Source organism: Anastrepha obliqua, chromosome 5 (genome assembly GCF_027943255.1).
Source record: "Anastrepha obliqua isolate idAnaObli1 chromosome 5, idAnaObli1_1.0, whole genome shotgun sequence".
Taxonomy (NCBI): domain Eukaryota; kingdom Metazoa; phylum Arthropoda; class Insecta; order Diptera; family Tephritidae; genus Anastrepha; species Anastrepha obliqua.
Window position 1 is genome coordinate 13,325,276 of NC_072896.1, and position 25,866 is coordinate 13,351,141.

At 35.2% G+C, this 25,866-nt stretch overlaps 1 protein-coding gene across 1 annotated transcript in view; it reads left to right on the forward strand.

The window, feature by feature from the left end:
- LOC129247446 (uncharacterized) overlaps window positions 1-25,576 on the forward strand; it is a 311,844-nt gene extending 286,268 nt beyond the window's left edge. The window contains exons 15-17 of the mRNA XM_054886576.1: window positions 16,782-16,947; window positions 18,209-18,757; window positions 24,759-25,576. Coding sequence (XP_054742551.1) covers window positions 16,782-16,947; window positions 18,209-18,757; window positions 24,759-25,576 — 1,533 coding nt within the window. The remainder of the gene's footprint in view (window positions 1-16,781; window positions 16,948-18,208; window positions 18,758-24,758) is intronic.
- The last annotated feature ends 290 nt before the right edge of the window (window positions 25,577-25,866 follow it).

A 25,866-nucleotide genomic window follows, 5' to 3' on the forward strand; every position in this document is an offset into this window, starting at 1 on the left:
AACTGCCTTACTTTATGGAGAGGCAAAACTCAAGCATCTTGGCACCCACTTCAAAATTTTATCATAGCATTTCGTCTCATCGTACCATTTCTTACATAAGTAACACGCCATTATTCAACTATTGATCTTAACATTCCCTTTCCCCACCACTTTTCTCTTTCGATTGGTACTACAATTGAGCATTTCTTCTTGGGAGAACCATACAATCTAACCTAACCGCCTTTTTTCTTCCTCTCCATAGAGTAAGCATGTTTTTAACTAGTTCATAACTACTTCATAACTGGTTTACAACTAGTCCATAACAATATAGGTTATAACTAGTTTACAACTAGTCCATAACATTATAGTTTATAACTAGTTTACAACTAAATAGTTCATAACTATGTTGTTTATAACTAGTTCCTAACTAGTTTATAAATACTTTATAACTACATTACAACTGGTTCACAACTATGTAACTAGTTTGTAACTATGTAATTTATAACTACTTTACAACTAGTCCATAACTAGTTTATAACTACTTTACAACTAGTTCATTACTAGTTTATAACTAGTTCATAATTACTTAATAACTACATTACAACTGATTCACAACTATGTAATTAGTTTGTAACTATGTAGTTTATAACTACTTTACAACTAGTTTATAACTAGTTCATGATTACTTTACAACTAGTTCATAATTACCTTATAACTACATTACAATTGGTTCACAACTATGTAACTAGTTTGTAACTTTGTAGTTTATAACTACTTTACAACTAGTTCATTACTAGTTTATAACTAGTTCATGATTACTTTACAACTAGTTCATAACTACTTTACCTAACTAGTTTATAACTAGTTCCTAACCAGTTCACAACCAGTTCACAACTACCTTATAACTAGTAAATTACTTTGTTGTAACTAGTTGCTTAGAGGGCAGTCGGTATTGTAATTACATATTTACTTTGAATTTTTCAACTGAAAATATAAAAAAAAATTTTACCCAATCAAGTCAATCCTACTTGGTTAGCACACTAACTAACTAACTCTATGTCGTCTCAATAATACTGTCAGTAAATACGTTTACTCATCTGTGTTGACGGTTAAAATGCTGACGATTTTTGAAACCAACAAGGCACGCATGGCGCAGCAGCCACCCGCGGCTTAGTCAGTCTGCCACTGCCTTCGCCTTTCGCATCATTCTCGATGTCGCATTTTCCTAACACGCATTGCTTCTTGACGCATAAATTTGTTGATACGCTAGTCACAGCTTCTACTTCGCTGTAAAGTACACTGCATGCCTTTGCTGGTGCTAAACGTACACATATACATAGATACATTGTATGTATGTATATGCTATGCCACATGTATTTTCTTAGCCAGGAGGCAACACTGAACTCTTGACGTCTCGCTATTCAAAATTCCTGGCGCGCATTTCCCCAATGAGCGGTATTTCTATGCGTGGGTATAGACTCTTATGAAAGCACACACACACATGCACACGGGCATATCATATTAACTCACGCAGTAGTTTCTCATGATGTGGCATTTGTAAGCTATCGAGCACATTTGCTGACGCGGCAGCCTATGAATGTGTGTGTCTGTGTATGTCAGTATATAAAGAGAATGTCATTGAACTTTCTTTTTTCTGCCCTACTCTGTGTCTCTGTCTTTCGTCCTTTCTACTGCCTTTAATTCTTTTACACTTCCTCTAAATTATAGAATTACATATAAATGCACGCACACACACTCATGCATTTTAATAACAAGTATTTGGTTGTGTGTGCGTGTGTTTGTGTCTACAGGAAAAAATATTTCGACAGCAGCATACACAAACACACCCTTACATATGTACATACCTACTTGTAGAACCATTCACATTCTATGCGCGACACTTTGTAACTTGAAGCGGAAGGAAATGCGGAAATGTATATTACAAACCCTTTTAAATGGTTTCTCCTTTGTTTTATTTAATTTTTTCTCATTTTATACTTCCGCGGAAACCGCCAAATTGCCAAAGGAGAAATTGCATAGCGGAAAACAAATAAGGAAAATGACAGAATAAAAAATATTTTTAGAGGGAAATTATGTATTAAATTGTCAAGCGTATTATTTTTAAAATACTGGCAATTCTATGGCAAAAATTGTACTCAGTTTGGGGTTGCTTTATGTTTATTAACAATAAAGATTACTTGCCTTGCCTTGGTGAGAAATTCATGGAAAGAATTTAGAAAATTTGAATATATAATGAAAAATTGAAATTTATAATTAAGGACAATATTTTTGAAAACCACACAAAGTAACAAAACTGTTTATTACTCAACTTATTTATGCCACCCATACACTATGCTAGACCTCATGCAACAGCTGTGAAATACCTCTTATGATTCTATAGTCTCCGATTATTTTTATACCCAAGCAAATTGTTATTTTGTTCCATCCGAAGATATGCAGATAACTCAAGTGGAAATTTAGATGTTATCTAGCGCTTAGAACTTAACTATCGATTTTTTTTTAGTTTGGCAGCCAGAATAACATCAACGAGAACTCGAACTATCGACATTTGTGGCTTCGACAGTTAAAATAACATCAAAATTCAGAAATTTAGTTTATGGTTCAATAAATTTTAACTATCAATTTTTCGACTTTGTCTGCTAAAATAAAATCATTGCTTAAAAAGTTAGTTCAGGGTTAGATATTTGATCGAAATTTATTATAGTATATACAGGGGGATCCATCTAGCACTCAGAATTTTGGCAGCTAAAATAATATTAATGTGTTAGAAATTTAGTTCCTGGTTAGATGTTTGAACGAAAATTGGTGTGTACAGAGTGATCCATATAGCACTTGGAATTTTAACTATGAAATTTTTTTACTTTGGCATCTAAAATAATATCATTGCTTTAAAAAGTTAGTTTTGGGTTACATAGTTGAACGAAATCTGGTGTATACGGGGTGATCCATCTAGTGCTTAGAATTTGAACTATCAATTTTTTTGATTTTGACATCTAATATAACATCAGTGCTTTAAAAAATGAACTCATGTTTGGATATTTCAATGAAGCTTAGTATATACAGGGTGATCCATCTAGTGCTTAGAATTCGAACTATCAATTTTTTTGTTTTTGACAGGTAAAATGACATCAATGGTTTGGAAATTTAGTTCCTGGTTAGATATTGGAACGAAAATTGGTGTGTACAGGGTGGTCCATATAGCACTTGGAACTTCAACTATGAAATTTTTTGACTTTGGCATCTAAAATAATATCAATGATTTAAAAAGTTAGTTCTGGGTTAGATAGTTGAATGAAATCTAGTATATACAGGGTGATCCATCTAGCGCTTAGAATTTGAACTATCAATTTTTTTTTATTTTAACGGGTAAAATAACATTAATGGTTTGGAAATTTAGTTCAAGGTTAGATATTTCAATGAATATATACAATTTAGAATATACAGGGTGATCCATCTAGCGCTTGGAAATTGAAATATCAATTTTTAGCTTAGAGCCGATTAATAGTTAGATGTTGGCCACACCTATGCGTTCCGTATGTCGGGGTCACTGGCAACTGTGGCTTTCGAATGTAAGAGAAATAAATAAAAATTGGTTTTTGTATCAAAAAGGATTAAGAATGGGAAAATTGGCGCATTCAGATACTTTTATAAAGCTTAAAGAAATTCGCATATTATTACTTATAAATAGTAGAATATAGGCGCAAATCGCGTTTTTCCACTGGCGTACTTCTAAGATCGAGTTCTGTTTCAGTGCGTCAAAACCATTCGAAAACTGGTTCTTTTTTCTGAAAGTCAATACAATTTTGTTGGCCTGTGTTCACAGTTCTATGGAAGAACTCATTCGAGGGTTGTCGTTGGAAAAGTCCGTGCAAAGTCAAAAAGGTAGCACTACTGGCGCGTATCAAAGTGATGTTTAGTTAGATTTTTTTTTTACGAGGTGTAAAAGCCATCGAAAGCCTTTGTCAGTGTGGGACTTTAACGCCACTAAAAGCACCTCAAGTCCGACGGTTCATCCTACAGGGATGACGTTTTGGTAATTACGTCTGGAGGCCGTCGTGAGCAATAAGCTCAATCGTCAGTTATATTCGTCTACTGTTCGTCTTGCTGCTTTTTATCAATGTGACAGGTGTGGTTTGATTAGTAGCATCTCTTGGAAGAATACACACAAAGTTTCAGCCAGATCAGTTTATTGCTTTGTGTTTTGCATTCGTTTGAATCGAGAAAGTCGAGTGATTTTCAAAAAGTCCTTTTCCATCACTACAACGCACCAGCTCACGTCTCGGCAGTTGTGGTTGCAAAATTAATGGAAATTGAGTTCCAGTTCATTTCACATCCCCCTAGTCCCCCCCCCCTCCCTGTTTTTTAGATTTGGCTCCCTCAGATCCATCGGACTACGATTTGTTCTACAATTGGAAGAAATATGTGGCAAGAAAAAGATTTTATACAAACGAAGAGGTTATTACAGAAACGAATGACTATTTTTCAGACTTAAACAAATCTTATTATTCGGAAGGGATCAACTACATATCTACAACAGCGTTGAACGAAGTGTATAAGCCTAAAAGAGGACAATGTGGAAAAATAGAAAAGGTTTATCGCAAACAATTAAATAGTTTTTATATTTGCCCGGATTTTTCAGACAACCTTCGTACTTCATAATAGTCTTCCAGCAATTACATTTAGAATATTTATTTTTCTGAAGTTTTTTATAATATGAGAGCTTGAATGGCTTCCCTAAGCAGGCGGAATGTGCAACTTTCCAACAAAGAAAAAAAAAACAACAACAGTAAAAGCAGTAAAATACTAAACCAATATCAAATGCATTAAGCCGTTTGAGAGTACATACAAATATACTTACTAACGTATTTAGGTAAGAGTTCAAGCTCAAGCCACCTTCGAAAACATTCCACTTTTACTCTCTAAGCAGTGGCAAGCACATAAACTCCCACATTCATATGCATAGCAGCTTATTATTTATGCATTTTCCGAGCACTGAGCATTTAAAGGTGTCATAAATCTTTTTAAAACCACTATACCATACGCTCGATGGAGAAGCCATTGTTGCGCAGCGTGAGCACTGATGCTGAAAATACGCCATAGTGGCACTCTCAGATCCCTACTTGAGTACCACAACTTGCTTACAATTTTCTCGTAGGCGTGAAGAGAGCAACGGAGGCAGACCGAAATAATAAGTAAAGTACTAGGGAAGTAGGTAAACAAAGCACTTTAGTGCAGCATACGAGTATAATACCGTGGGCAAAAAGTAAGGTGAATTTGGTTGTAAAATGAAAAATCTTTATTTATTCTTGTAAATCAATTTCATCCCCTTCAAAATAATTCCCTCTCGATGAAATACACTTATGCCAAACCCAGCGCCCAACCAGTTCTCCTGGAATGCTTCGCCTTCTCACCTATGGCCAAAGCTGCATGCTTCGATACTTTGGTGGAGTATGTGCTTTGGATGTTACGATTAAGGGGCACCGCTATATCAATTACTTCGATCGTTTTATTTGTCTTGTCGAAAAAGATAATGTCAGGTTTGTTGGCAGCTGCTGTTTGATCTGTGGATATAAATCTGTCCCAGTACAGTTTAAAATTTGCATTTTCGATTATTGCCTTTGGTTCATATTTAAAATACAAGACTTCTGCTTGTAAGAGACCGTGTTTCATCGCAAGTTGTTGGTGGAGGATCTTTGCTATATTGTTATGTCTCATGACATATTCACGGGGGGCAAGTACGCTACATCCAGCAATTATATGGTCGATTGTTTCGCCGTAAATGCCGCACCTTCGGCATCTATCTTCTATTGCCTCGCCATGTATCGACCTTCGGAAATTCCTTGTTGGAATAACTCGGTCTTGGATAGCGATTGCGAAACCTTCTGTTTCAGAAAATAGTTTTCCTTTTTTCAACCATAAATTTGATGATTGTGCGTCTATCCATTCCATTTCGAGATCATGGGGATGGGCACCGTGTATTGTTTTTGTTTTACTTTTATTTTATTTTATTTTTTTTTTTTTTTATTTTATTTTATTTTATTTTATTTTATTTTATTTTATTTTATTTTATTAATATTTTTTACCTTATGTATTTTATTTTATTTTTTTGTTTACTTTTATTTTATTTTATTTTTTTTTATTTTAGTTTACTTAAATTTATTTTTATTAATTTTTATTTGTTTTTTTTTTTTTGCTTGTATATATCCTGACTCGTCCTGAGTTAAAAGTTTCGCTCGTTTCGCTTGCCTATCCAATTTAAGCAAGTATCCAACGTTAGAAAATAATTACGCACACTTCCATATGAAAAGAGCACATACATACATACATACATATAATTTCAGTAGCATAGTTGCTCATCTTTTGAGACCACACTTGCTCGTTTCTTTATTTTGTCGCTGCTGCTGCGGCTTGTTAAACTTTACCAGAAACTTGTGGAATTAGACATTATCAGCAATCGAATTTTATCTACTTACCATACATGTAAGCATCCTTAAGTATACTTATACACATACAAAGACAAAGTTATACTCACACAGAAGCTTGCATGTGCATATGTCGTTCAGTGCGGTTGTCGCTTCCTTTGGAATCCCTTAATTATTTATGTTAACCCATATACTTACTGCTACGTAGAAGAAGCCCAAGGCAACAAAGCCGACGCAAGCAAAAACGATACTAGCAACAATAACCGCAACAATAATTATATGCAAGCTTTAATGGAATTTTGATGAGTAAAAGTTTTGTTCTGTGCGTGCGTGAGTTGGGTCGACTTTAATGTATCTACTTTTCGGCGCTGCAAGTAGGCGTTGCAGGCGCTTTGACACAAAAGTGTTTGCTCCGCAGACGAATAACTATAACTATAAAAAAAGGTCTAGTTCACAACTAGTACGGTTTAGTCAAGTGTTAGTGATGTCGCACGTAGGGGTATTTATTCCCAAAGTGTAGCCAGTGGTACGCGCAAAAAGTAATTATTGATTTATTTGATTATAAATTTATTTATTCATTTATTTATTGTATTTATTTATTTCTTAAAATATATTCAAAAGGGTGATTAAGTTTCAAAAGCCGGTGTTGATTTTGAATAAACTACAATTTTTTTAGGAAATTATTATCATTTCTCTTTATTATGATAATATTGGTATGAATCAATTACGAATGAAACAAAATATTATATCGGCCAAATGGACGCCGCGGCCTCGGCGGCACACCTCCATCCGATGGTTAAAATTTTCGATGACGCTGAGGCATAATTTGGGTTCTATGCCGTTAGTGTTCCGAAAAATCTCATCATTTAGCTCTTGAATTGTTGCTGGCTTATCGACGTACACCTTTTCTTTCAAATAATGCCAAAGAAGGAAGTCCAACGGTGTCAAATCACATGATCTTGGCGGCCAATTGACATCGCCGCGACGTGAGACTATTCGACCACAAAATTTTTCGCGCAAAAGATTCATTGTTACGTTAGCTGTGTGACAAGTGGCACCGTCCTGTTGAAACCACATATCGTCCACATCCATATCTTCCAATTCGGGCCATAAAAAGCTCGTTATCATCTCACGATAGCGAACACTATTCACATTAACTGCCTGACCGGCCTCATTTTGGAAAAAATACGGCCCAATGATGCCGCTGGCCCATAAACCGCACCAAACAGTCCCTCTTTGTGGGTGCATTGGCTTTTCGGCAAACACTCTTGGATTATCATTCGCCCAAATGCGGCAATTCTGCTTATTGACGAATCCACTGTGAAAATGTGCCTGATCACTGAAGATGATTTTCTTCGAAAATTGGTCATTCACTGTTGACATTTCCTGCCACCATTCTGACCATTGACGACGCTTGAAATGGTCAAGAGGCTTTAGTTCTTGAGTCAATTGCACCTTGTAAGCGTGTAAATGCAAGTCTTATGCATATTTTCTGCAGTACGAGCTGTACGGGCATGCACTGGTGTTTTCACATCTCCTACAGACCCGGTTTGCTCAAACTTTTGCACAATTTTTCCGATTGTACGCACATTTGGACGATTAAATTGATCGAAAAAATCACGAAGTGCGCGATATGCATTTTGATTTGAACGCCCGTTTTCATAATAAGCCTGAATAACTTTAACGCGGTGCTCGATTGTGCATCTTTCCATGGTTCAAATTGAATTAGCCTGAAATTGAAAAATGTTAAATGAAATTCAGAAAAAGACTTGACATTTAGGTGTAGCTTACATTCAATATCGGCCCTTAAAATTTAATCACCCTTTAGAATATATAAAAAATGTCCTTTTGGTCTATTTACAATTAAAAAATAGAATATAATTAATAATTAAAGCAGTTAATTTAGTAGTTGCTTAAATCTAGATTTTGGTAGGAAAAAACCTGTGTGTATCACGGAATTCAGTTAGAAGCAGAAGTTCTTACTCGATAGAATGCAAAAACATCATGATTTCGGAGGCTTTTAGATGGAATATTAAAACAAAATAATTCCTTCCACTTCTGATGCAGTGAGTTGCTGGTACGAGTTGGATTGGAATATCTTGCGAACATTTGAAAAAAAATTCAAAATCAAATGAAAACACCTGTTGACCTGTATCAAGTATCGAACCGAGAATATCCTAAAGCCATCGATTTGAAATTTCAAGGCTAAAATTTCTCTTAGATATAATTTTTAACACTACTTCGGCACTGTCCGAAGTATCGAAAAAGATATGCAACGAAGGTCAATTGATTCTTCCCAGAACATAACTTTGTAACATTTCCAATTTGCTGTCGAATATCGAAAGAAGAAGAAGTGCAAACCTGTCCTCTTGCGAAATTCACTATAAGTGGAGCAGTTCGCTACTAAGTAGTGTCTTTCTTTACACTGCAAGCATGAGTCGCCACATGGATATGCATGCGTATCTATATGTATAAAGGTACTTTCGTCCGCCAATGAGCGTTTATGTCCTTATTTGTGTATGAATGCATGCCTAATGGCATTAAGTTTAGCCAATATTTATGGGCATTTGGCAGTTCGGATTTCTGCCAATAGCCAAACTAAACGTATATTAATAACTAATATGAAATGCACATATATATAAACGCATGTATAAATATTTTAACGCACACAGAGGCATGTACGAGGGTTGCCTTTTATATTTTGCGCCTAATAATGAAAATACAGTAAAATAATAAGGAAAATGGCTTTACTGTTTTTCAAAATTTTGTCCTTGGAGTCAATACACTTTTGCATTCGCTTGAACCGATTTTCAAAGCCATTCTGCCACTCAGAAGTGGATATCACCAAAACGAGCTGTTTAAAGGGTTCAACAGCTTCTTCAATCATTGAAAAGTTGGCCACGCATTTTATCTTTTTATAAGGTGCCAAATCAAGACTGGGAGGCTGATGACCCATTAATTCGATCTTTTGAGTGCTTAACAACTCGCCTTTGTGAGCCGACACGTGGCCCTTGGTTTGCTTTAATTGTCTAAAACCTTCTGACAAACTAATGATTGTGTATCACTCAGAATTGCCTTCGCTTAAGGGGGGACCCTCATTTATCGGGTCAAAAAAATCGATTTTTTGGAAATAATTTTAATCTATTCTACAACTATTTAAGAATATACTTTCAAAATTTCAAGTCGATATCTGTATTTTTGAAGGAGTGACAAAATTTTTAACAGGACGCGACGGGTGGCCTGATCGCCTGTATCCAAAACTTTAAACGCGTTTTTCTCGAAACATCATTTTTCGATTTTGTGTACACAATTGAGAACGCTGTATTGAACCAATCAGGCTTTACAATAGCTCATTTTAAAGATAATTAAATTGTTTTCAATGTGACATTAAGTGTTTTTTTTTAAAAAAATATTTTCATATTTTTTTGTAATTTTAAAGTCAATTTTTATGCATGAAAAATCACTTTTAAGATAAAACTGGGTAAAAAATATCAATTTCGACATTTTTTTTTTAAATCAAAATGTCACATCGAAGGTATTATCCTAAAGTTTTAAAAAAAATTTGGTTTTTTTATTTCAGAAAAAAATTCAGAGCGCTAGAATGTACACAGATAGAATGAGGTGCCATGGACGAGGTGTATATTTCCATACTTAAAATGTTTTTTTTCTTCTCCGAAAATTTTTGTAGACAGTCAAGACATTTATTAAAGTACTTTATGAATTACAAAACGTTTGAAGTTATTTTACCTGAGAAAAAAATTCCCAAAAATGATGCATTTTTCGACCGTCTAAATGAGGGTCCCCCCTTAAGTTTTTGTATTGGTACAGTGCGACATGACCAGATTTTGCAAAAAAAAAACAGGCGGCCCTTTGCGCCTGTTACGATGTCTTGGACGCGCTTTGAACCACCGCAGCTGAATTTCTTTAACATTTCTTTACACTAAGCGACAAGAGTACTTTTTTTGGGGCATTTGTCACATCATGCTGTATCCAACGTGACGATCAAATTTTCATGCACCAACCATTTTTGGACGGCCGTCACAAAATTCATTCTGCAAGGATCTACGGTTACGTTTGAGTTCGTTTCACAGTGACTAAGTGTGGTGCTTCAGCGCTTAAAATCGAAATAAGTTTATAAATGCACTCCTGTCTCGATAATTCTCTTAAAAAATCTGAATGAATCATCTTACGAAAATTTTCACTTTAGGCCGAGACGCATTTTTCAACTCACTGAAAAAAGAACAAACGAAGCTCGTAAGGGGAAACGTTATATATAAGTTTATGCAGAAAAATGCCGTACTTTTCGATATAAAATTTCGAATTACAGTTCCTCACATGCAGTGCAGCAAAGGCGAAAAATATAAAAGGTAACCCGCGTAAAAAGAAATACAAATATATCAGTTAATGTAAACAGATATTGTATTAAATTGGCACAATCGCTTAATGTTCATATCGGTTCATACTTGTACGTGTATGTGCATTAGGGTGTTCAAGAAAAACTCATAATTAAAAAAAATGTTAACTATTTTATATAGAAAAAAATAAAGAAAAGTTTAAATTAAAAAAAAAGATGTTATCTCTTCTTTCTATTTTTTATAATATAGAAAATCTGAAAGTCCCCTAACAAAAAAAATGTAAATTAAAAAAAATTAAAAAAAAAAATTGTTTATCTCTTCTTTCTGTTTTATATAGAAAATCTGAAAGCCCCTTAAAATAAAAAAAAATTAAAATTAAAAAAAATAACAATAAAAATAAAACAAAAAGATTTTATCTCTTGTTTTTATTTTCTGTAGAAACTCTGAAAGCCCCATAAAAAAAATTTAAATAAAAAAAATTTTAAATAAAAAAAAATATTTTATATCTTCTTTCTGTTTTATATAGAAACTCTGAATGACCCTTAAAATTAAAAAAAAAATAACAGATTCAAAATACAACAAAAAGATTTCATCTCTTGTTTTTATTTTCTATAGAAACTCTGAAAGCCCCTTAAAATAAATAAAAAGTTACAATCTGCAAAAAAAAAGTAATTTATCGCTTGTTTCTATTTAATATAGAAATCTAAACGTCTCTTAAAATTACAAAACAAAAGTTAAAAATTAAAAAAAATTTTCATCTGTTCTTACTATTTTGTATACATAGAATCTAAAACAAAACAAAAACAAAATTAAAAATAAAAAAGAAAAAAGAAAAGGCTTTTCCTCTTGTTTCTATTTTGTAAAAAGGTAAAAATTAAAAATAAAAGAGTTTAACTGTTCTTTCTATTTTATATAGGAACTTTTAAAGCCCCCTAAAATATAAAAGTTAAAAATTAAAAACAAGAAATGTTATCTCTTCCTTCTATTTCACAAAAAAAATTTGAAAACCCCGTAAAATCTAAAACAACGTTAAGAATTAAAAACAAAAGATTTTATCTCTTCTTTCTGTTTTGTATAGAAACTCTGAGTGACCCCTAAAATCAAAAACAAAAGGTTAAAAATCACAAAAAAAAAGATTCTGTATATTTCTTCTAGTTTGTATAGAATCTCCGAAAGCCCCCTAAGAGCAAAAAAAAGTTAAAATACAAAACAAAAATGTATATAGAAAAGAAGTCAAACGTCTTCTTGTGTCAAAGAACTTTATTGAACTCACTTTTTACAAAGACTCTTCTTAGCTTAAAGCTTAACTAATATTTTACATTTAATGAGAATGAGAGAAAGTAAAACTAGCAATCAATATAGGAATGCATGTTGTGTGTATGTTGAGTGCGTGAGTAAGCGTGTGGGTGTAGAGTGTGAGAGGGTGTAGAGTGTAAGATTAAGTTAGAATTAAGAGTACGTATAATATAGGAATAGGTATATACGTATATAGGGTGATCATGTAACTAAGTATAGTAGGTTCAGTAACATTATAATATAACTATATATTCCTTTTGTATAGAAACACTGAGGGGTTTAAATAAAAAAAAAATGTAGCTCCTTTTTTTAATAAAGCATAGGGTATTTTTTTACATATATGGAGAGAAATTAAAGGGGGAGATTAAATAATATCCATCTATAAACTATGTATATCAAATTTACGGAATATTGCATTTTTGCCATGGAAATTCGGCATGACGAAATAAACATCATGTTTTTTGAGGCACCCTAATGTGCATGTGCTTGTATAGCTGTATGCCAAGTACGCATATATTGACGCCTACATACGTTTGCACTTGTATACTTGTGTAATAATTATACCTAAGCAGATAACATATTCGTTAAACATTTCCGGTGTATGATATACTTAGATGCCCATTATTAATGCACATACATACATACTTAAGTAGTTCATTGTAATACTAAATTCGTTATTATATTACACGTATGTATGTGTGTGCATATTAAGTAGCTCAGAGCTTAATTTTGCATATAAGCCTACGTACGAGGGCAGTTTTAAAGTAGACTTTGAGCTCTTGGGCATCATGAATCGAGGATTGGGGAAATTCCCATGTTCTATGAAGTTCAGCTGAACAGACCATGAAAAATTCTTCCACCATTTTAGTACATCTGTTAAAAGAAAAAAGTGAAGGTTTCGTTTAATTTATTTATGTTTCCCTTTACCCATTTGATCATTCGTTTTGTTTTTCCTAGCGCTAGTTTACATCACTTAGAAGTACCCAGTGAAGGCTGGTTCTGACTTCGATAACTCTATTCGGTGTGCTATGCTAATGTAGCTGTAAAACTCAAACAGCCTATCGTTGCATTATCTGCCATATTCGCCTTCGCCAACATGCAAAGATACTCACATTAATACTCTGCATAATCATTTTTTCGTACACTCCAAGAGCCGTGTCATCGGATTTTTTCTACGACTAGATTATGAATGCTACTTTGCATGCGAAATATATTATCCACTGCTTCCAAATTGTATGAATATCTGTTAAGCGGGTCCGGTGGTCTAGAATTTTCGAAAAATCGTTTTTTTTTAGTTTTGATATTTCGAAAGTATAGGCTTTTAATAATATACTGACAAATTTTTGGAAGGATATTCCCAGTATTTTCGATTCTACAGCCGTTTTAGCAGGTAGAGTCAGATTCGTCACGCGGCGGCGTCAATGATCGCATTTAGATGGTCAAAACTTTTTCGGCCTGGTGTTGTCAAAAAAAACAAAAACTATTCAACCGAATCATCTGAAATTTTACTATGTTGTTGACAACATCAATGGCTATCGCCCATACTAGAATTATATCATTATTTCAATTATTATAATTAAAAAACCGATCTTAAGGGTGTGAAATTCAAAATTCAATTTTTTTTATTATTCTAAAGAGTGATTTTTTAAGAGTTATAGGAAAGTTTTTCAAAAAAAACACACGTAAAATTCAGAAAAATGCACAAATTTTTTATTAAAATCGATAGTACAGTCTATATAATTTAATGTTTGAACTGCGCTTCAAATGGTCCATCCGCTTAGTCGAATTTTGGCATACTCTTTCCAATGTTTTGGCCGGTATCTCACATATAAATGCTTTAAATTTGTCTTCCAACGCGTTCATTGAAGCAGGCTTGTCTGAATAGACATGAGCTTTAACATAGCCCCACAAAAAATAATCTAAAGGCGTTATATCGCACGATCTGTGTGGCCAATTGACAGATTGACAGGTCCCGAACGTGAAATAAAATGTTCACCGAACTCGCCACTCAACAAGTCCATTGTTACGCGTGCTGTGTGGCATGTGGCACCGTCTTGCTGAAACCACATGTCATGCAAGTCAAGCTCTTGCATTTTGGGCAAAAACAAGTTGGATACCATTTCACGGTAGCGCTCACCATTCACAGTTACGTTACGATTCGCAGCATCTTTGAAGAAGTACGTCCAATGATACCTCCAGCCCATAAACCGCACCAAACTGTGACCTTTTCTGGATACATTGGTAGCTCTTGGAATTCTTCTGGCTGATCTTCACTCTAAAATTGACAATTCTAGGTACGTAAACCCATTGATTCAAAAATGAGCTTCGTCGCTGAACACAATTTCTCGATAAAAAAGTGGATCTTAAACTTTCTTAACAGAAGACGCATTTTTATAATAAAATTCAATGATTTGCAAGCGTTGTTCGTTTGTTAGACGATTCATGGTTAAATTATAGACCAAACTGAAGATGTTTGACAGTGAAACAAAACACGAAACGTGCGTCAGCAGTTTAAACCAACTGTTTAAAAAGATAATAGCTAAAAAACACCCGTTAGTACGGGGCATAGCTACAGCCATGCTGATTAATTATTTTTTTTTTTTTGTTTTTTTGTGTTTCAGACAAAAAGAAGACCCATAATGGACACCACCGTCCAGGTACAATTTTTTGGGAGGGTCAACCTTGGCACCATTTTTCAAATTATTAAAATTAATAAAAAAGATTATTTCATTTTTGTATGTAAAAGAAGTGAGATAAAAAAAGCCTACAAATTTTAAATATCAATTTTCATATATTTTTTGTTTTATTTAAAAAAAAACTTTTGAAAAACCCTAAATTTTCGAGCTCTAAACCACCAACACCCCTTAATAGCGTCGCTAATGACGAGACGCGAGTGTGATTGATGTTTATATGCTGACGGTGGATGTTCCATCTTACTCTCGTTCACCTGCCGAGCCATCCACTTCACGTCTTTATGCTGAGCATTCACTATTCACATTCACATAAGCAGTGGCTATGCTGGTAATTTTCTTATGCCACAGTAGACATATTTGGATATATGGATAGAATTATTGAGAAAAAAATATTTTATAATTCCAATTGCGTTGGTGATATGCATGACTTTTGTATTATTTTGAAATTCATGTAGAAATAATAATCTTACGAAGCGAGATACTTTTTTATAATGGAAGGGATATAGTTGAGTTCTGGAGAAATTTAGATAACAGTTTATATGTTCAACTCAAAGATTTTTTTTTAAGATATCTATTGTTAATTTTTACATCCACGTACTTTTGCGAACGATTTTTTTTCTGATTTAAAGTGTATTTATTCCAAATTAAATACTAGCCATTTAAAATATACTTCTAACCAGAAGCTGCCCCAAAAGTAGATATAAATATTATATTTTTTATATTTTGAAGTACTATATGATTTCTTTGTTGTCATTTTAATTTATTTTTAATTGAAATAGTTTTAAGGGCAAAATAAATGGTACGAAGAGCAATAATTCTATTGCTTGAGCCACCTTGATCGTCTCATTTCGTTCGATCGCTTGATACATGTAAGCTAACAGCCTTATGTTAACACTTGCTGTTAAATGTATATCGCGTGTTAATAGCATTCGTGAACTTACTGCATTTTAGATAAGTGAAAATAAACGAACTAAGTATCACTAGTTTGTTCCATAAGTATTGCGATTCGATAAGAAAAACACAATTTTGTGGTTTGAAAAACAATTAATTATCAGTATAGACTCCCTTAACATCAATAAGTTTGTTTCAACGAGATTCCAATTTACGAATTCAATCCCTGAAGTGAGCAAATGTAAGAGCTGCAATACGCTACATTTCATGAAAAACGCTTTTCACGCATGAATTCTTTTAGGTCTGGAAACAGATGGAAGTCACTAGAGCTCAAATCTGGTGAATGCAATAGATGTTCTAACAATTCGAACTTTAATTCATGGATTTTAGCCGTTGTCAAAATGCTCTTGTGACACGGTTCATTGTCCTGATGGAAAAAAATTTTCTTTTGCAAAGTAGGTCTGTTTTATCGAATTTTTTCCTTCAGCTCTTCTTAAAGGTTACAACAATGTTCAGAATTTATTGTTTTACCAGCTTGCAAGTAATCCACAAACGAAATTTCTCTCGCATCCCAGAAAACGGATGCTAACACCTTCTTTGCCTATTTCTGGACACAAACTCATTTCGGAGCCGAAGGCCCAGGTTCACACCACTCTTTAGCTTCTTTTTTTGATTTGAGATAATGGCAATTGACCCAAGTCTCATCCCTGGTGATGAATCGACGCACAAACTCCACTTCATCCTTTCGAAAACGCGCTAAATATTCCTGAGAAAGTCGCATTCGAATGTGTTTTTGTTCCATTGTTAGCGAATGCGGCATCCATTCAGCACACAGCTTTCTCGAACTCAATACTTCATTTAAAATGTTGTTTGCACTGCCCAATGAGATGCCTAAGGCTTCTACTAAATCTCTTTCAATCACTCGACGATTTTCCTATGCGATATCCTCTATTTTTTCTACGATTTCTGGCCCTTTTGCTGTTTTTGGACGTCCTTCAATAATATTTATCAATAATAATAAGAATATTTTAAAATCTAATTCAAAACTTGGGTACCGAATAAACCATTTCTAATTTTCAAATAGTATATGAAATAAATGACATTATTTTCCTTTTTCATTACAGGGATTTACTATCCTTTATTGCTTTGTTATAAAAGCGGAGAGCAGTTTGCGTGCCCCACCCAGCAGCAACAACAGCAGCAGTGGGACGCTTAAGAAGAAACTCAGCTCGAGTAAAACTAGCTTGGATGAAAACTACTGCACGGGGTCCATAAACAGTCCGCTTAGCTGTAAGTGTCATAATAGAAATAGTCGGGTAATGCAAGGCGAATGTAGTTTATTAAAGATGGTATCGGTAAATCAGCTGATTTGATTTTTTTTTCGCAGTGTCTATGTAACTGTCAGCCCAGAATGAAACAAGGCAAATTCATTTTTTGGTTGCAAAGAATACTTTGTTTTGACAATCAAACATACAAAACATTGTTGTTGGTCTAATGCCGCCACTTTTAATGAATGCGGTAATAGGGTAATAGAAAATGAAAAAAAATTTCAAATAAAAGGAGTTCCCTTTAAAATTGCTGAACAATTTTTATTGCGCTATTATTTCCGGAAATTTATCTTGTGAGCAAAATGGCGCATAAATAATCACCCAATTTTGTATTTAAAATATGATTTATGTTTTAAAAAATTATTTTGAGTGCTGGAAGTACCTTTACGTGCTCCATAGCTTGTCTATTCTCGTACACAGCAGCTGCTTAGTTCACAACTGTCAAATAGGAATGGCGTACAACGTCATTTGCAAAAATTACAAATCTTTCGTTTGAGTGATTAATTTTGCGCCATCTCGTATGTGTACAGTCAGTCAAAAAAGTTGTGGCACAATGATTTTTTTTCGGTTTTGTTTTTTTCAATATTCAAAATATTTCCCATGCTAAATTTTTATGAAAATGTGATTTTTAATTTAATGGAAGCCGCATAAATCGAAGTTTTATACTTTGCTCAAAATTCAAAAAATTTCATGATATTTCAAGCAGCATTTCTAACCTTTTACTAAGAATATTTAAAATTTTTGGGGCTGCATTTTTATAGCTCAATCAATTTTAGCTTAACAAAGAACAACTTTGAAATTTCTGAAGATTCCCGTTGGTTTTTAATACTTTTTCTGCTGACAGTCTCTGCATTTTCGTTCCTTCAGACCTTGAAGCGTTGTAAAAAATTCGATTTTTCTTTTGTTTTATTAATTTTATGGAATTTTGTATGCTTTTGTTGAAATATAAGCTATATTTTTTGTTGTAATATAAACTATATTTTTATATAAAATTAACGAAAAAATAATAATTGGCATGAGAAACCTTACAAATATTGTAAAAAAACTCACTGTGCCAAAACTTCTTTGACTCACTGTACATTCATATATGCCCTATCTTTCGTTTTCCATACCCTTTCCCATTTTCCCAATCCACTTGACCGAAATCTATTTTAAAAATTGTATGCCTCCGTATAAATTACTTTTCATTTCATATTTGCTAACTTTCCACCTCAACTATACAGTTTACTCCAGCCATGAAAAGGAGAAGGAAAACGAAAGCGGTGCGCCCTTAACAACGCTATTGGCGGCGCCACCACCACAACCGTTGGAAATCTCCAATGGTGTACAACTGCCACTCACAATTATACCCACCGCACAACAGCGCTGCCCACTGCTGCCCACATCAGCGTCGACGGTGGGCAGTGGCGTTAAAACGTTCCTGAATGCAGCGAGTCTGGATCGCAAACTGTCGCCGCATGTCAGTTGTCTGCAAGAGACAACTGCCGCGGCGATGACCTCACCCGCAACAAGGTGCTGTAACATTTTAGGTAGTGGCAGTGGCAGCGGGAATGCCAACAGTGCTGCTGCCACCATAACTTCAACGGGTGTGGTAGGCGGTGGAGTTGTAGTGACGAGTGGCGGCATGGGTTACTATGATGCCTATGGCGCTGGTATGGCACTCGGCAGCATGACGGGCAGTTTGAATAGGCGACAGCTACATGGCTCAGCCGCAACGACCGAATTTGTCGGTTTGGAAACTTTGGATATACTGCAGGGTGTGGCACCACCAGGTATGTGTGTTTTCCAAAAAGTACTTCTAATTTCTAACTGTGTTAACATTTATGTAAATTGCGTATCAAATGGTGCGAGAAAATTTTCATCAATTTCCTGAATATTTATGTAACTTGTGTATGCAGATATGTGTGTATGCAGCTCTTCCTGATGTAGACTCATTGAGGATTAGACTCGTAAATTATTAAGCTATGAAATGAATGAAATAAATACCTTAATGTTGAACTCCAAAGAAGGCAATAAGGCGGATTTTGTGCAGAAAGCTCCCGAAGCGCATATTTCTTGTCACGCTGTACTTACCCAGTAGGAAAAGCTGGGGCCCTTGTAGTAAGATCGGAAAAATAATTATTGTTCAATTTTACTTCGTTCGGAGCATTATTTTGAAAAGAGAATACATATAATAGCATGTGAAGCTTGCCGCTGAATGTCGTTTTGCACTTACTTCCCAGCGATTTTTAATTTATTTCCATCGCTGCTCAAAGTGCATTCAGGTTAATGGAGATTGGCCTCTGGGGCAATCTCTCCAGGCACATGGTAGCATTTTTGAACAATTAAAACCGTATTTCTCTGAGCTTCTGACAGAGCTCTCTATCAGCAAACTCGAGATCGAGGGACGTGCCAGGGCAATCTTTCCAAGTAGGCTGGATTGGAACGAGGGAAAAATCTGTACCGAGGGGAAAATCTGTAAAATATCGTTCTTCGCCCTTGCATTCTCGATGGAAAACAACATTAGGCCCAATAATTGATCAAATTTATTTTCTGTTATTATAGATTGAGCTATGTGCCATGCTTCAACACACCCCAAAATGGGTTAAGGTTCTACTCTAAGTTATGGATATTGAAAAAGAGCTTTTTATGCAATTTTATTTTATTTAAAAAGCGTAATTTTAAACTTTCTTCAATTCGTTGAGAATCAAAATTAATTGGTCACATTGTTACTAGTTGCGAACTAGTTGCAAACTAGCTATCTCACAAGTTAAAATTTTTTCTATAGTATATATAGTTGTTTCATCTTCAGCTTCGCCTAAAATAGGGCCTATGTATGTGAGTTACCTACGAGATACATCTAGAGAAACGGTTTTTTATGCAATTTTATTTTATTTAATATAGCGTTATTTTAAACTCTGCTCAATTCGTTGAAAATTCACCTACTACCAAGCCAATTTGAATTGGTCAAATTGTTACTAGTTGCGAACTAGTTCCAAACTAGTTGTCTCACAAGTTAAAATTTTTCCTATAGTATAAAACACCTGCTACCAAGACACTCAGAACTGGTGAAATTGGTACTAGTTGCAAACTAGTTACGAACTGGTTGTCTCACAAGTTGAGATTTTTCCTATAGTATACATTTTTTTTTTATCCTCACCCTCGTTTATAAAGGTGCCTATGTATGTGAGCATGGTTTAAGAAGCAGCAGCAAAAAATCTCTATTTAAAATTGCAAATCCCTTAATTCCTTTTAAGGATAACTGCAAATGTTCTACTCAAATATTTATACCAACCAAGCAAAAAATACACAAACTTTACCTTTGGTAACAATAATATAACAGCCACTTCTGCAATAATAATAACCATACAAATAAACAGCAAAGAGAACAGCAACAAAAAAAACGCTAAACTGGGGCAAAGGGCGCGTCAAGCAGGCACAGGCATGAGGCCAACCAAACGCAGCTCAACAATAATTTGGCAGCTACCAAGCGCCATCATCTTTTCTTCGTTCGCTACTCAAATTACAGCTCACCTTTCGTTTTGCCCAGCTAATTTTAGTTTGACTCCTTATTACTGGCTTCGTTCAGACAGTCGAAAAAAATCTCAGTGCTGCACGTTTCGGGGTTTGGGCTACTAAATATTTATGGTATATAATGGGTGGCTCATTGCGACTTATTCCATTTTTTGTTTGCCAGTTGTACAGCTTTGTTTTTTTGTCAGGTGTGACCGCTCAGGTTAAGTCATTGAGAATTACACATAGGGAATCCACTGCCGAATTGATGACCGTTAGATTTTCACTTTAGGGAATTTGTATCACTTAAATATAATACTTTATATGTAGCTCATGAACTGAAAGAGCTTGGCAGTTCTTTCGGAGTGAGAATTAAGGAAATGGTTAATGAAGAAATTAAAGTGAGATTTTGGATAGCGTATTAAAAATGGATAAAAAAATTAATATTTAAAAAGTATCGATTGATCGATTAGTAATTCAAAAGTGATAAATAGATTAATATTGATAATCGATAAAAAATTTACCTTTTTGATTAGGCTTAATAGATTTAGGCTCAGTTGTTTTTACAAAAATTAATAAAAAAATTAATCTTTAAAAAGTATCGATTGATCGATAAGTAATTCAAAAGTGATAAATCGATTAATATCGAAAATCTACAAATTTTTTCTTTTTATAAGGCTTAATAGATTTCGAGTAAGTTTTTTCTACAAATGTCCACCAATACCGAAAAATCCATGAACATGGATAATAATCGATTAAAAATGGATTTGTATGGTAAAAGTTGATAGATTTGGAATACATTTTTTCTAACTTACCTCAGAAATTGATTTGTTACTTCGGTATAGAAGTAGAAAAAGGAGCAGCAGGCATGAGCAGACAACCCTCCAACTAGTTTGACTATAAAAGTACAAGTTTTTCTTACGAATTTACTTATGTACGGCAATCAGCCAGAGCCCCAATTAACCTGAATTTAAAGAGTTGTTTCTTTTATTTTTGGAATGGTTGCTAAGCAACTTAAGTAGCGTTTTGAATAACCCATTAAAAATCGATGACAAAAATTAATCGTTAGTAAGAAATATCGATGTCACAAACGATAAATCGATTAATACGGATAATCGATAAAAAAAAACAATTTTATTTGATGTTGATTATTCCACCGAAAAGATTAGTTTGGTACTCTTAATTTACTATTTTCCGTCCAATTCTTCAGATGTAGATATAATTCGAGGCCGAAATCGGTTAAGAGGTTATCGCACCAATCATGAATAAGAAGAAAAAGTACCTACGATACAGTTGACTCAGTGTATGAGTTTTCTTTATGCGTTTGAGTGTGAATTTAAAATATTTTTTCGATGAACTTTCTCCGTCAAAAACGGAAAATTTCGACAAAACGGCCAACGAGAGGTAGTCATTTATAGCCTATTATGCTTCGATCGGAAAGAGTATCGATGTCTTCTTCACTCTTTATAATTTTTAGAATTTATTATTGTTTAATTTTAAAACAAGCGCTTTTAATGAAACACCCTACACATGCATATAAATGAAGTGAAGGCAACGTGCACACATCCAATTCTGTTTTTGAGTACCCCAAATATAGATTGCCACCTACTCACACATCTCTTTGGCTTGACCGGATATAACCACTAACCAAAATGAAAGTATTTATAAATATTATTACTCATTTATGCAAGTTATTGGCAGGATGAGCGACTGGCGAGCATAAATATCTTAGGGACCAAGCTACTTACTGAATGGAAGACTGCTTTGAGGCATGAAAAATAAGAAGAAAAAAAGAAATCTTCTAAGACACTGACACAAAAACTATTAATAAACTCAAATAACATAAAAATGATTGTAATAGTACCTACAACAGGCGGTAATAAATAATTTTCTTGAAATACATTTATGCGGGCCTATTTTAAATGGCAGAGCCCAACTGCGAGTAAAAGGAAATCATTCATTACACTTCTGCCCCCAAAGCAACTGTGATGGTTAGGGTAGGTTAGGTTGACCTGGCTGGCTGAAAGCCATCACATAGACCTATTGGTCCTTAGTGTTATCAGATGGAGCTAGACCTTTGATGGGTTTTTACACGCAAATTTTAAAATGTATGCCTGAACTGCTAACAATACGCAGGTATATTTAGAGATATTTCCATAAATCCAAATATTTTCAATTTCTCAATTTTGTTTGAGGAGGGCTACAATATTTGGTAATAAATACTCTAAGCCACCTGGGTAATACAGAGCGTTCGATGGCAGAATCGGGAATTAAAAAACTAAAATAAAAAATAAAAAATCTCTAATAATTAAGTTTATTTCAATAACTATTACAAAGAATACCAGTGCATAGTTTATTTAAAAAAAAAATCCTCTAAATGCTGACCGCTACATCGGACATATCCTTGAAATCTGGTCTCCGTACTCCCTGTCACTCGCTCGTGATGTGATGTCAGGATGCCATTAGGTTAGATTAGGATAGCTGGAAGGGAGAAAGGATAAGGAAAAGAACCAGACAGGTGGAAAAAGGAAGAAGCAGCTTTGAACTAGAAGATGACGACCAACAGCGGCTATTTACTTTCATATTAACCGCTTCAAACTACTGATGAATTTCACTAAGTGTGTGATATTTAAACCCACAATATCCTTTGCCCAACGAGAAGAGGGCAGTTGAGAAGAAGGTGCTGAGATGATTCCATCTCATCCTTCAGACAGCTTCTCCACAAGGACTTGAAACAATCCCAAGTCCGGTAAGGATGCCTGCCGAATTCGAGAACTGCGGCTTTGTTTACCTTAGAAGTTCCCTCGTGCGCCCCGCTTTAGCCTAGCACTCACTGAGTTGACGCGAGGCCCATCTTTTGACGACCGTAACAGGTTCCCAAGAGAAGTATAATAGAGTAAGTATAATAGAGTTGATGCCATTAACCTCGCTACCGGTATTTTCTTTTAGATCTGAGATGGTAACTGCGTTTGTTTCATAGAGAGACTTTACTTTTAAGGTACCCCCGCAGAAAAAATCCGTAAGGGTAAGAAGGAACCACCAGATGGTTTACCAGGTGTATAAGCTTAAATCCGCTGCTTGCTCGTAGATGGCGTTAGTGAGCATATCAAGTTACCATAGAAATGCCATATTTTTTTTTGCATGGGTTCGACACCTGTTTACATCAATCACTGCACATCATCAGTGATTTCATACAGCAACACACTTTTTTCCTTGCGTAATCATGTCTAATTTTGTGCCAAAAAAAGAGCATATGCGGGAAGCTCTACTTTTTTGCTTTAATTTGAAGAAATCGGCTGCCGAATCGCATCGAATGCTTGTGGAGGCCTATGGTGACAGTGCATTATCGGAAAAAACTTGCAGAGACTGGTTTCGTCGGTTCAAAGACGGCCATTTTGACTTGAGTGACAAGAAGCGTGAAGATCGGCCCAAAAAAGTTGAGTACCATGAATTGCAGGCTCTTTTGGATGAGGACGATACCCAATCGCAAAAAATGCTTGCCGAGCAGTTAGGTGTCACTCAACCAGCCATTTCCATGCGTTTACGTGCCATGGGAAAGGTACAAAAAGTCGGAAAATGGGTACCCAATGAATTGAACGATAGACAGATGGAGCGACGCCAAAACACATGCGAAATCTTGCTGGCTAGGCATAAAAGAAAGCCGTTCCTGCATCTTGTGGTGACTAGCGATGAAAAGTGGATATACTTTGAGAATCCTAAACGAAAAAAATCATGGGTCGATCCCGGCCAACCATCAACTTCTTCATCAAGACCTAATCGCTTTGGACGCAAGACGATGCTGTGCGTTTGGTGGGATCAGCAGGGTGTCGTTTACTATGAGCTGTTGAAACCTGGTGAAACTGTTAATTCTCATCGCTACCACCAACAACTCATCAAATTGCGCCGTGCTTTGTGTAAAAAAAGGCCTTTTTGCATCACGGAAATGTCGAATATTGTGAAGTAAACAAAATCTACAGCGAGCAGTTGCACACGTGGTTTGCCTTGAGATACGCTTCGATTTCGAAAGCACGTAGCTCACCCCTCCACTGCAACATCATGGCTAAATAAAACTCACAAATGGGAGACCACTCATTTTTCAGATACACATTTTGTTTTTTTTTAATTTAAAAAAATTCTTAGAAATCTCTTTTCATGGGCATATCACTTTGTATAAGCCTACATTAATACTATTTTAAGCTCAGTTTTTTATCGCCCAATATTTTCATTATTTTTCACAATGAATTTCTTTCCATTGAAATATTCTCTCTTTTTCGCTTTCAGATACCATTATTGGCATTTGCAGTAGCACTCTCCCGGCAGGCATGTCATATCATCAACTCCAGCATCATACCTTACCGCGACATCACTCAGCAGCACTGCAGCAACAGCATCCACTAAGTGTAGCTGGCCAGCAACATGTTGCGCAACATCACAACGCCTATATGGACGCAACCATGTTGCCAACCACGATTGTTTCCATTAGCAGCGGCTTACCGCTACCAACTACAACGAATTATGCCAAAAGCTGTGGAGGAGACACGGCAACACCAACGCCACCGTTCCCACAAGCGCCACCGACCACACTCACCAGCATCATCAGTACCACAACGGCAACAACGCAAACACCAAAGGCACAAAAGCGTGTTACCATAATGGAACCGACCACACACACCTTTGATCCGCTGTTGCCCACAATGGTTGCCGTTTCCGGTGTATCAGCTACAACAGCGCATCATCGACTTGCAACGGCCACGCCAACGCCTATAATCACCATTTCCAGCAATACAACATCGACTACCAATAGTGCAGGTGCAAGTGGTGTTGCAAGCAACATTACGGCGAACGAACCAGCAAAGGTTGTCAGCGAAAATTCAACTGCGGGAGACAACTCATCACCCGAAGATGAAAATTCGATAACTGGTATGTTGGATCGTATAACGCATGATCTCGATTATTTGTTGAATCGCACCAATGAGTTGCCGCCGTCAGAGTCACCGAGTGATGCTGAAGTGGCGGCACCGCTGACAACGGTGACGACTGTACTGACGACGCCGACGACTACTGCAGCAGTCAGCCAGGATACTGTGGAAAAGTTGTAAAGAACAAACTGAAATGTCTGTAGATCTAAAATGTGTATAAATGAGACCTAATTTAAGGGTGTTTAGCCATTACTAAGCATTTTGTTCCTGTGACATTTTTTGAGTATTTACTGTACAGTAGATATTGGTATAAATTTAATTGTAGAATGTTTAGATAAATAGATAAAATTAAGTTGTAATGGTTGTCTGTATAAATCATTATTAATACTATTTATATAATCTTAACGACTTTTATAGATGCCTGTGTTTATAAATAAATTTAAAAAAAAAAGCTCAAAGCATACAGCTAA